At 37.1% G+C, this 12,238-nt stretch overlaps 1 protein-coding gene across 4 annotated transcripts in view; it reads right to left on the bottom strand.

Moving 5' to 3' along the window:
* KPNA1 (karyopherin subunit alpha 1) overlaps nucleotides 1-12,238 on the bottom strand; it is a 54,963-nt gene that overhangs the window by 21,509 nt on the left and 21,216 nt on the right. For all 4 annotated transcript variants that reach the window (XM_027681310.1, XM_027681311.1, XM_027681312.1 and 1 more), the window contains 4 exons: nucleotides 11,668-11,762; nucleotides 9,902-10,033; nucleotides 1,886-1,974; nucleotides 511-610 (listed from right to left, as the gene is read on the bottom strand). In XM_027681310.1, coding sequence (XP_027537111.1) covers nucleotides 511-610; nucleotides 1,886-1,974; nucleotides 9,902-10,033; nucleotides 11,668-11,762 — 416 coding nt within the window. The remainder of the gene's footprint in view (nucleotides 1-510; nucleotides 611-1,885; nucleotides 1,975-9,901; nucleotides 10,034-11,667; nucleotides 11,763-12,238) is intronic.

Here is a 12,238-nt window from a genome sequence, read left to right on the forward strand (position 1 = left end):
AGATCTATTATTATGTCAGCTAGTTTTTATGTGTCATTGTAGGCTAGGCACTGGCATATTAAGGTTCAATACTTAGAAAATTTCAGACCTAGGTAGCACTTCTATGCAGGGCTGTAGCTACACAAGCACAGAGGAGCACATCTGCAGAAAAGCACTATGACAATTCTTCAGCCTCTGCAGTACAATGTCTTAAGTTGTCTGTGGCAACTGAAACTCATACTTGTCTGCTAAGATGTGCCACACATTGCACTACAGCAGCCAAGATGTACGGTGTTGTTCTGCTATGGGATGGTCATCTCCAGTACAGGAACAGCAACAAAGATAGGAGGCTGCCATATGAAAAACATGTGGTTGTGAATATTTGCCCAAAAAATTTCATCTGTAAGAAGTCCATGATATATTTCAGAATTTCTCTAACCCATTCTTTCCATTTTGTTTAACTTTCAGCACCCTCACTGATTATTTGGCTATCACCACTTCACAGCACATTTGCTTTCAAGCAGATCTTACCTTGGCAAAATCGGGAGGAGGATTTTTCCCTCTGCAGAGGTTGGATAGAGCCCATACAGCATTTCGAGTCATAGTGAGACGGTTCTGTTTTGAAAGTAATCTAAAACAAACAACAAAAAATTCCAACCCTTGCCTTTTAAAAATCAAAGCCACGCAACTCTGTAGGGTCAACTAAGTGAATCATTAAAACAAACTCATTTTAACATACACCAGGGCAAAATACAGTAAGATTTTTTTCTATAAAATCACATTCTGAGGAAAATCATCCTTGATGGCTGGATACTAACACATATGCTAGATATAGGAATCTAGTATCCCAACAAGTAAAATAACCATTACGCTAAAAGTGTGTTTACTTAATTGCTTAGATACCGATGTGGCAGACTAACGGTCAAAAAGTGCAAGAATTGTGACAAAATTACTCAAAGAAGGAGGACATGCAGGTAGTTTTGGAGAGTTCTCTCTTAGCCAAACTGAATTTCTATGTCAGCCTCAGACTATGATCCCCACTTTGGCATAGGAAAATGCAGAAAGGCAAGACCTAGTTTTCCCACAGGACAGTTTCTTTTTCCCATAGTTATCCCACAGTGTTTTTATGAGAGCACTGGAGAATTCTCCTGCTGCAAACAGAATCTGCAAAGGAGAGAGATTGAGTAATCGTAATTTGGACATGACAACACAAGATGGTGTCACTGTTTCAGCAATAATATGGTCCTTAAGCAGAGAACCATCAGGATAATTAGCAGACTAGAGAAATGGCATGCAATGGGATTTGTTCAGCCTTAGAAAGAGATTGTGTAAGGAGAGATATAACTGCCACTGGCAACAGTTTAACAGGTGGATACAGAAAACAGGAAGCCAGATCCTTCTCACAGTTGCATAGTGACAGGACCAAGAGGCAACCATCACAAGGCAAAACAGAAAATTCTGCTTAGGTATCAGAACACCACGTTTCACCATGCTATGGTCAAATACTGCAACAGATTGCCACAGGTGGTTACGGAATCTACTTTTGATGTTCCAAATTTGACTGGTTAAGTAGTTCAGCAACCTAATCTGATCTCACCTGCTATGAAGAAAGGCTTTGAGTAGATGACCTCCAGAGGTGTCTTTCAATTTAAATTATTCTGTGACTCTAAAATAAGCCCAGGCATCCACCCACACTGTAGTATAAAATAGTTCCAGTTTAGCTGCTTCTAAAACATGTTCGCATTTTAGCTTCTGTACTAAAGTAGTTCAGGACTCCCCACTAAAAAGTCTGATCAGTCCACAATTTAAAAAAAAAATATTATTATTCTTCAAGGCAACAAACCCAAATTTCAGTCTTATCAGACACTCAAGCAAAATTCTTGAAAACATATTAAAACAGACTTACTGCAATAAGGGAGGCAGGATATTGCAGTCCAAAACATAATCTCTGCACATAGTGCTGTCTCCAGCAATGTTGCCAAGAGCCCACACTGCCTGTAAAGGAAAATAGAATAGTAATTGCTTTTATTCTCAAAATTCCACCAGTTTAACATATGTATTAGAGTTGAGAGATACTCTGTTCTAACTGTTATATCCTGGACAACATAAGAAGGGCAATGCATTCTGGTTGAGTATTACAGTCAAGCTCATTATATAATTCAGGAATATTTATACAGATCTAAGAGGAATACCATAAGAGTCAACATGTATATCTCCAAAGACTGTGTACGCAGACATAGCCTTGCTCTGTCCGCAATATAAGAGATGAGCTCGTCGCCTCAGGCTTAGTAACATTCTGTTCTGCACTCCTCCTTGTTCAGAGCTAATTTAAATCCAGATGTTCATACCACAGGTCAAGCAAGTCTGTATCTACCCAAAAATGTTGGTGTGGAACAGCCCATGTTAGTATTTCCTAAAAGCCATAAAAGCATGCATTATTTACACAGTCAGATAAGGATGATGACAACAACTAAGATAAAGATGAGAATCTGTATGCAAGATAAACCAATATTCAGAATCAAAGAGTTCAGATGACCATTGATATATATTCTTTAAGATAAAACTATATAAGACAGAACCAGTATTGCTGATTAAGCCATATGCACAGCAAATTGCAAGGACAGATACTTTCTCCCTTGGGCATCAGTACTACCATAATACCTCATTTTGAGAAGACCAAAAATATCAGAATTAAAGCTACACGAAATCCATCCTCTGTAATATGATGAGAATAAAATATTTCATTGGTTTTGATTTATACATTTGGGCCAAGTGGCATTTTTGATATCACTGTCCACTAGTATGAGAGCTATAACTAAAAAAATTACTAGCATTCTATGTGAAATATAAAAGCAATTTTATGAATTCCATGCAAATTGCAGACAATATTTCATCACACAAGAAAGCATACAAAATTCACATTTGCTATTTATTTCAAGTTAGCAGAAGGCTAAGTCATGTCAAATAGATACATGTATCTGCTTATTTGGTTGGCTTATTTGGCATTTGGCTTCATAGATACATGTATCTATACAACCACTGGAAATACTTCCAATTCTGCATATAGAGGACAAAAGCAATCTTACTTATCATGGATAGCAGCTGAATGTTCTCCTCAAATTTCTCTTCAGTTAAAGGCTATGTATTTAGCTGTAGTAAAATGTGTTACAGTGCATAACTTTCTCCAATTGAGCATAGGTAAGTTCCTTGAACAAAATAAACGTGTTTTTCCCTACCCCTATAACTACTGGAAATAAACTGCTCCTCTAAAAAAAACTGACAGAATAAGCCAAATTTGTTACCTAAAGGTAATTCTTGGACAATCCAAAATAAACTTATTTATTCACTTTCGATGTGATGTCAATTGATTTACTGCATTAGATTTCTCCTGTAACATGTTTGTAAATAGTGGCAAAGAGACGCTACTTTGAAAAACAGACTTCAACCACTCTGGAAGCCCAAATCCACTAGCAAACCCTGTAAAACTAATACAGCTAAAACCAGATGTATATACAAAATGTAGATACAGATGTCAGCTTGCTAGATACAAAATAAAAAGACGACTCCTCTGTACCAGTACTACTAACACCACCATAGGATCTAAGGTCACTAAACTGCAAGTTGTGAAGAGACTAGGAGACTGTTCTGGGGAAGGATTAGTTTGTTTTGTTTCCTACTGTTTTCCAGGCTTCTGCTGTCAGCTACAGCCAGAGGCAGGGCACGAGACTATATTGACCTTTGCTGCAAAACAGCACAGACATTATTACTATGCAATGTTTCCCCAAAACTGATCCTTCTCATGAAAACTTATTTTTCATTCCAATTCTTACTCTTTCAAACTGTTGTGACAACAGATTATCTGAAAAATATAACCTTGGGTCTGGCAGCTTCATGGACTCAAGATGCAGAAGACAGCTACCAGAAAAATTTAGCTTAAGAGACAGAACTTACGCCACGTCCTGGAAAACCTCATTTGTGTTAGAACTGCAAGGAACCACACCAGTTGCTCACCACAATGTTTGCATTTCTGCAGCAATGAGAAGCCTAAGATTTCAGACAGGTTTTAAAAAAACTTGTGGATCTTCTAAAACCATTTAGGGGTGAAGAAAGTTAGAATCTGCAATAATTTCCCTTCATTGAACAGTGAGTAACTCTGTGTGAAGATACAGCCTCCTCGTCTGGACACCCTTACACACATTAAAACAAGGAAGCCGCATTTTACTTGTCTGTGGTCTTTGTTTCACCATTATAGCAGCATCTATTTTTAGGGTTGACAACAGTGATAATCACTTAATCCAAGAATCCATTCTGATCCCAAATGACAGACTAGGTTTGCAACAGCAAGTCTCACATCAAAAAGTCTGACCAGAGAAGTCACATAGCATCTCTACTGCTTTACCACTCTTGACTTTTTTACGGCAATAAAAGACTTGGCCAAATAGTCTGATATCACAGTAAGAGAGGATTGTTGAAAGAAATTCTTGTAAAGATAATGACTGACAGGACACCAAGACACAAATAATTGAAATTGAAATGTCTTTAGAAAAATACGCAAGGTTTCCTTCAGCAAGAAAATATCTTTCCTTAAGGAATTACTTTAGCTCTTCAGATAAGTGATGAACATAAATAATTTAAACTCTCCTCAACAGACATTACCATAAATACAAAGCTCTGTCACAGTTCCCACAGACAACACACAAATAATGGAAGTTTCTTCAGGGTTTGTTTGTTTGAATAATGTTCAGTGATTTCCATTTCTTCTTTTGTGCACTCCTCAATATCCAAATGCTTGCCATAACATTTTGGCTTTGTGCTACACATCCCCTATGTTTTTATCTTCTTTCCTGGATAGTTGCAGGGACATCTAATTCCATTAAATTTCAGAGCTTATTAAATAAAAAAAAATTGACTCTAAAAACAAATTCCATTTCAGTACTTTCTAATATCTACATCCAGACCTGAAGATGGCAAGAACCTGTAATTTTAAAATTTGTAGCCTGACTTTTTAACTCACATCTTAGATAGAAAGTTCTGTGTAAACTGAACATGCAAATGCTGCCTTGTTAATTGACAGCACCTATTTTTATACACCTGTATAAATTTTCATCTATTGCTAATAATGGAGTAGAGATTGTCGCAGGTCTCCTGTTAATTTTACTCATCATTGAACTACGGTGTTTTTTCCTGTAGTGCTGGATGACTTCAGTAGTCAGTAACAGTAAAGTGGAAGTTCTGTAGAGTACTGTTAAACCATATGGTGCCTTCTGTGAGTAATCCATGTGTTTTTTGACAACCCTCCACTTTCTCCTGGATGCCGAAGACTTTCAGCCATTATTTCATTATGCCTTTGGATATTTAAACCAAGTGCTAAACCAACCACCAACAGTGCATAGAGTCTGTGCCTCTCAGTGGTGAAGAACTATTATGAAGTAAGAATTAACACTTTCTCTACATTTGGCTGTTGACATGGGAAATGGATCTAATGCTGGGATGACGATGGTGAAGACTGGCTTGCACACAGGTGTGATTTGGTGATCACAAAGAAGGATACCAGAAGGCCATATTCCTAGATGGCTCCTACTATGTCCTAACAGAGAAAACATCTTTCTTTCAATGGCTGGGTGATCATAGTTCCTTATTTCTCTCATTTACCAAACAGAGAAAGTAGCTCATACTCACACCTTGACTGTTTTTCCTGATTTTGATTACTAAGACCCAGCTAGTAGGACTGCTGAGGTAAAAGCCAAACAGCACTTGGACACCAGGCTTACAGGTCACCTCTGCCAAGCAAACAATGGTTTCCAAAAGGAATAGCAATACAACTAGAAATGGAAAAATACCAAGGGAAAAACACATTGGTCACTTCAGCTGAAAATGCAAACTTCTCCAAAGCAGAACAGGACAGCTGGGGATGCTCGTGCCATCAGCCATCCAGCAGAGTATGATGACACAGATCTGTCACTGTGAGACAAACCTTGCATGGTTTTTGAAGAAAATTCAATGTTCATAACAAGTTGACATCTGGGTTTTAAATACTGCAGCATGGACAGTCAGGAAAGAACTGCAGCTAAAACACTGCTGAAGCCAGATCAACCTTAAGCATGTCTAAAGGCTTTGATGGAGTTCTTCAATATAAATAATTTCAGGCAAGCATATCAACATTTCTAGATGTCTTCTGGAAGAAAACAATTGTGATAAGTGGAAGAAGGCTAGGACATATGTCACTGACTAAATCTAAAAATCAGTACACAGAAACAGGGAGAGGTGAGAAGATGTAGCCAAAGTGTTTTTCATAAATAATGTAGATTCTGCGATAAATTCAATTTCACTGACAGGTAAAATGGATGCCAAATAGTTTGACCACTGCTCAAAGAGAAAGACTGACATATAATCTGAGAAAGACTGATATACAATGCAAGCAATGAAAGAGTTTAAGGATGATAGGGTAATTAAATGTCAGCCTGCACAGCTCAATGGGAAACAGATCTTGTAAGATAAATCATTTCAATACATATCTTATTTATTAACACAGTTACAGAGATTCCCTCATAGACTACTATAAAACTGCTGATTTAGAATCTTCACTGGACTGTAACTAGCATACACAAAGGAAAATGTGCCACACATTAGTTTAAAACTGGCTTATAAATATGAAAATACATGTGGGAAAATCATGATCAGAAGATAAGGTAAACTGGATTCTGTTCCTGAGCCAGTGCTAAGGGAAGTTTCAAATCAAAGACAAAAACAATGTATAAATCTTTAAGACTGACTTACTAGAAGGCAAAAACAGTGGATAATAATTAGCCAGTAAGTAAAATAAAAATATTAACAATATTTTTGTTTATGCTATATTACATATTGAAAATTATATTACCACTAACACTTCCTTTTAAGAATTGCTATCCCATTTAGAACAAAGAATGGCTTACTTAACACAGCCTTCAATATTTCTGTTTCTCTTCATCCTTTGCTATATGATTGTAGGGTTAGCTTCTGGCCCATCTGCCCTGAATATGTAGTTATATTTTTTGTATTTTCCTGCAATTTTTGTAATTTGTTGCAAATGTAGCAGGAGTTGCTTGCAAATAATAATCTTCTACTGTGTGACGTGATCAGGATGATCATTTTACAGGAGAGAAAATTATGACCAAATATCTTCCAGTCTCAAAAATACAGCTTGAGAAGCCCAGGACCAGATCTGCTCAAAACACAGGCCTAACCATAAAAAAAACGCTGCTGAGTTGTCCTCAACTACTAAACAAAACGGAAATATTTCACATTGAGCATATAAAAGCCACAGAACTAGTATCCACTTACTCAACACTGATAGGAGCAAATCACTCAGCATCAGACACTAAGCAATAGAAACATTTTTCTCACAAATCTACAGTCTCCTTAATTTTAAGAACTTCCTTCCTATTCTCCTTTATACACTATAAGGTGTTCCAACTTTAACAAACAGGGTCACAATGTGACAAATAAAAGCCTCCTTTACTACCCATTCATCTGTTACCAGGGCAACAAGCTGTGCATATACTGCATGAGACAAGAGCCATCTGGAAAAATACTATGTAATCGTGTACTAATGCTATCCTGTAATACAGAAGTACAAGAGCTAACTTTTCAGTCCTTAATGCTTTTAATTTTTGTCTTAGATGATATTGTGGTGAAGTGCTTGGGTTTTTTTAAAGCTGTCGTAAAAAAAAAGAGAATTTCTTTTATGTTGGCCTGTATTAAAGTCAGGTGTGAGCAGGGCTGCAATCTCTAGAGCTGCAGCACAGAAGCCCACTATGAAAATGTGTAGGTAACACTTTGCAGGGTACACTTTCCTTCTTTAGCACAGCTTACTACAGAGCAATTTTAACTGGTATTTAGAGATTATCAGCAATAGAGAGAGCATGGATTTAGCAGCACCTGAACTGCATAGAAGAATATTTTTTGGTAATTACAACCAACCCACTCTGCCTGCCAGCAATCTGAACTTTAACATGTCAGCAGTTTATTAGGAGGCAAAGGGGGAAGGAGACAGATAAACTACTTAACTGTGGCCCCTAAGCTCTTCTGTTAATTCACCCATCTTAAGATTGAAGGCTGCACAACTTAATCTAACCAGGTTCGCTCTTCCCACCTGCTCTCTGAACATCAGCGACAACCTAATAAAAAAAGCAAGTTAGGTCTTGCACAGAAGACTGACCACTAGGAAAAAATAAAAAATAAGAGTAGCCCTTACAATTTGGAAAGTAATGCCACCAAGTTCAAAAAACAAACTCTAAAAGGCATCAATCATATAGCTAAGTATGGATGAATTTTCACATGGGCAGAACATAGCATTTATGTGCCATTTCGGCAAGCTCCCTATCACATTTCTAATTTCTACAACAGCAGCAGACTCATCTACTCAAAGCTAAAAAAATGGACACAAAAACACCCCTTATTTTCTTTAACATTTTCTCAATTTCTCCTAAAAAAGCCTTTTCAAAAATAATTTAGCCTGAGACAGAACACTGAAAATGGAAAGTTGCAAAGTGGAAGAACTTGAAAGCTATAAGCAACTGAGAAAAAAAAAATCTGTCTTGTGGAAAAAGTTAGGCAACCTGAAGTACAGGTGGTACATTCTGAGCCAGCTATAAGAAAGAAAGGCAAGTTACACAAAGCAATCCAATGTTTATGAGTCGGGACTCCTCCAGTCATGCATCTCAATACAGCCAAATGCAAGGTCAGACATCCAGGAACAGAGAATAGAGGTCGCACTTACAGGATGGAGAACTGAACCCTGGAAGTCAGTGACTCTGAAAAGAACAATGGATCATATGGGATAATCAGCTTAACCTGAGCTCACAGCCAGCTTCTGTGGCAAAGAGTCCGCAAAGACATCTTGGATATTTACACACCAAAGTATCAAGTAGAAATGAAAACGAGGTACTATTCCTGCAAACAGCATTGCTGAGAGAGTGCTACTGAAATATCCAGTGCTTGTAATTTCACCACCACAAAAAGATATTGAAACAAAGGAACATTCAGAAAAGGGTCACCAAAAAACAAACCAAACACCACAGAAATACTCTCATATGAGAATTCAGCACTTCAGTTCATTTGCTCAAGTAAAGCTTAAGCTATGGCCTACAAGTAGCTATAAGAAAAAACACAGAACTAATTGAGCAGACAATGGAAAAAAACCAAATACCTGGATCCAAATTTGTACAGTAAAGGTACTTATTTTCAATTTGGGATTAAGATTGGCTGAAACTAAATCTGCTAACACCATTAATGTTTCATCACCCTAAGTCTTCAAAGCAAGACTATATGTCTGAAATACATCCTTGTTCAAACATAAGTTATGGACCTAATGTGGAATCTACTGAATCAAATGTTTGGTCTGTGCTTTACACTGATTCCTGTGGGCCTTAAAGAATATCCATCTACGCTGTAACGAACCTAGAGAACAAACTATGATTTTCTTTTTAGAAAACAAACTATAAATTCCACTCATGCTTTATTTTCAGGAGAAACAGGCATGAACTTTCCATCTCTAAAGCAATTATTCAAACAAGGTTCCCTGAATTCCTCAATACACAGAAAAATACTAACCCATTAGAGAATGAAATGCATTACCCCATCAGCTGTGGTTAAATATATCACTTCTAGAAAGAGAAAAATACAATACTTGCTTAGATATCTTAAAACACACTAAGCAGAAAGGAACTGTTGTGCAAAACTGCCAAATACTACATTTTCTCTAAAGGCCTTCTTACAGGATTACCTTGTTCTTTCTGGGGAAGGAAAACAAACAAACAAACAAACCCACAAAAAACAACAAAACCAACACCCAAACAAACAAAACAAAATCAAACAAAAAATTCATGAAATCCACAAATCAAGACGTACACACACAAAATTCAAAACTGTTTTCAATCTTTACCTGTTCCTGTACATCTTCAAACTCTGAACTAAGCAGCTCTATGAAGATGGGGACAGCTCCTGCTTGGATCACTATTCGAGTCTGAAGGGAATTTCCCGAGGCAATATTTGTCAGCACCCATGCAGCTTCAAACTGGAAAACAAAATACAAAAGACAGTTTACAAGGAACTTTCTATGCTATACCAAACATGAAGACTAAATGTCTTTTAAAAACAGAAAGAATTGGCTTAGGAAAAATGTGAGATATTATTGATTAACAGACAATTCGAAAAGTTGTCCTAGTTAGAACAGCTGGGACCAGTTCATCACTGTATGGGTGTAACCCAAAACTGTGTATTCTATAGCCTTCCATGCCATTTCCCAGAAACTCTTATCAATAGACCATTTACACCATCTGCCCAGAGCAGCCTGACTCCTCAGGCTATAAACTGGGTGTTAAGAGGCCTGCGAGACAGGAGGATGCTCCTGTCCTCACACCCACTGTGGATCTCCCCGCCCTGAGTGAGGTACTGGGCATTCCTGCCTGAACTGGAGGATATATAATCTTGGAGTCTTGGGACTTTTTTAACCTCTCATGGGATTCAGAGAAGGACAGTGACCACCACTCTCGACCAGACTGCAATCACCACTCTTGACCAGACTGCAACAGCACTCTCACTAACAGGTTTTTCCCTCTCCTTTTACTTTGGACCCGGGGGGCCCAACGAACACCACTCTGTTCATGCCCCAGGGTGCTGGGTTATACATTTGGGTTTTGTGGGTTAAAACCAACTGTTTGTCTGTATAATCGTATTTATTGTATTATTTTATTAAATTGTTATTCTGACTTATAATCTCTCCTTTGAGTTGGGTTCATTTCCCCTGCCAGTTTACCTTTAAACCAGCACAAAAGTAAGAATCAGAATCATAGTGTTAAGAGTTATCGCTATCACTTGAAATAAAAATTGCAGAAGTTCCTTACAAGAACATCAGGTTTGCTGTGGCTTTTCAAATATTTTTTTTTGCTATGCATTTATATCAATCTGAAAAGTAATACCTATAAACAATTTCTCTAATGTGTAAGAAAACTATCAATTTTCTGTAGATCTCCACTCCCCAAAATTTGGATTTCACATGGCATTAACAAACCTGTTGCCCTACGGATTTTGAAACAACACTGATTCTAGCATATATGTTGCATTTAATGGTTACATGTTAAATTAACATGTTTTATAGATGATTTGTTTTTCTTCACTTTCTACTAGCCCAGAACAACTCTGACCAGGAAAAAGGACAGCTGAAAATGAGACAAAGGTCCAAGAAAAATTAACCACCATTGTAGCAGATGCAATTCAGTTTTTCAAACCATAGTAAGTTTCAAAGTTTCTATGTTTATAATTACAGATTGTAATTCTAATTCTAAACTTTTTTTTAAATTAATCAAAAATTTAAGTCATAATTCTAAAGATTCAAAACTGTCTTCAATTAGTAAAAAAAAGACAAACATTAAAAGCTCCAAAGCTTTTCAACTGTTGAGTTCCAAATTTCAAGCTCTGTTTTTGTTGAAGAGCACAGATCCCATCCTATCCATCACACAATACATCTCAGACCTCTCTCTCTCCTGTCCTGTCCCCAGAGGTCTTGCCAGAAACTCTGAAGATAAAACAGTATTTTTAATATAGTGAAGAAAGAAGGGAAGTACAGCTAAACAAATCACCAATTTTCTTTTTTCTAATTTGTATCACCAAATGCCTTCCTAATCTAGGAAGACAGATATATTTATATACCTGTAATGTACAGTTTTCTTTTCGTTTGAGGAACTCCACAAACCTGGCCACCACTCCTTGTGTGCTTATGACTTCATCTATTGGGGGATTTGGTTCTGTTTAAAATAAAAAGTAAAGTTAGATTTCTTTGTAGGGAAGTTCTCAAATTACTGCATCATAATAATATCCACTAAATACTGATTGCTCTTTTTTGAGAGTGTGTTCTTTTTCTACAATACTTTACTAAAAAGCATCAGATTCCTATCTGTCAACATAAGAAAACTTCAGTCTGAATTTTAAGGTAATGAGGTAACACGATTCAAACTGCTAATGCACTCAGTAATTTAGGCAGACCAACTTCACAGCAGCAGTTCACGTGCAGAGAAACTTCAATATAACAGCATATTTGAGCCACAGAGACACTGCCTACAACATTTAAACTTGCATTCAAGAGGAGATATCACATCTGCAACACTTAAAACAGATTTCAAGACAAGAAGTGACTATTACATACATCTAGCTGACAGTTTGTAAAGCAGAGCTTGACCCAGAAATTTCAGTGTGAAATTCAATCCTTATTGCTGTCAAAGTA

This window comes from Neopelma chrysocephalum, unplaced genomic scaffold, assembly GCF_003984885.1.
Source record: "Neopelma chrysocephalum unplaced genomic scaffold, ASM398488v2 Primary Assembly neopelma1_60, whole genome shotgun sequence".
Classification (NCBI taxonomy): Eukaryota; Metazoa; Chordata; class Aves; order Passeriformes; family Pipridae; genus Neopelma; species Neopelma chrysocephalum.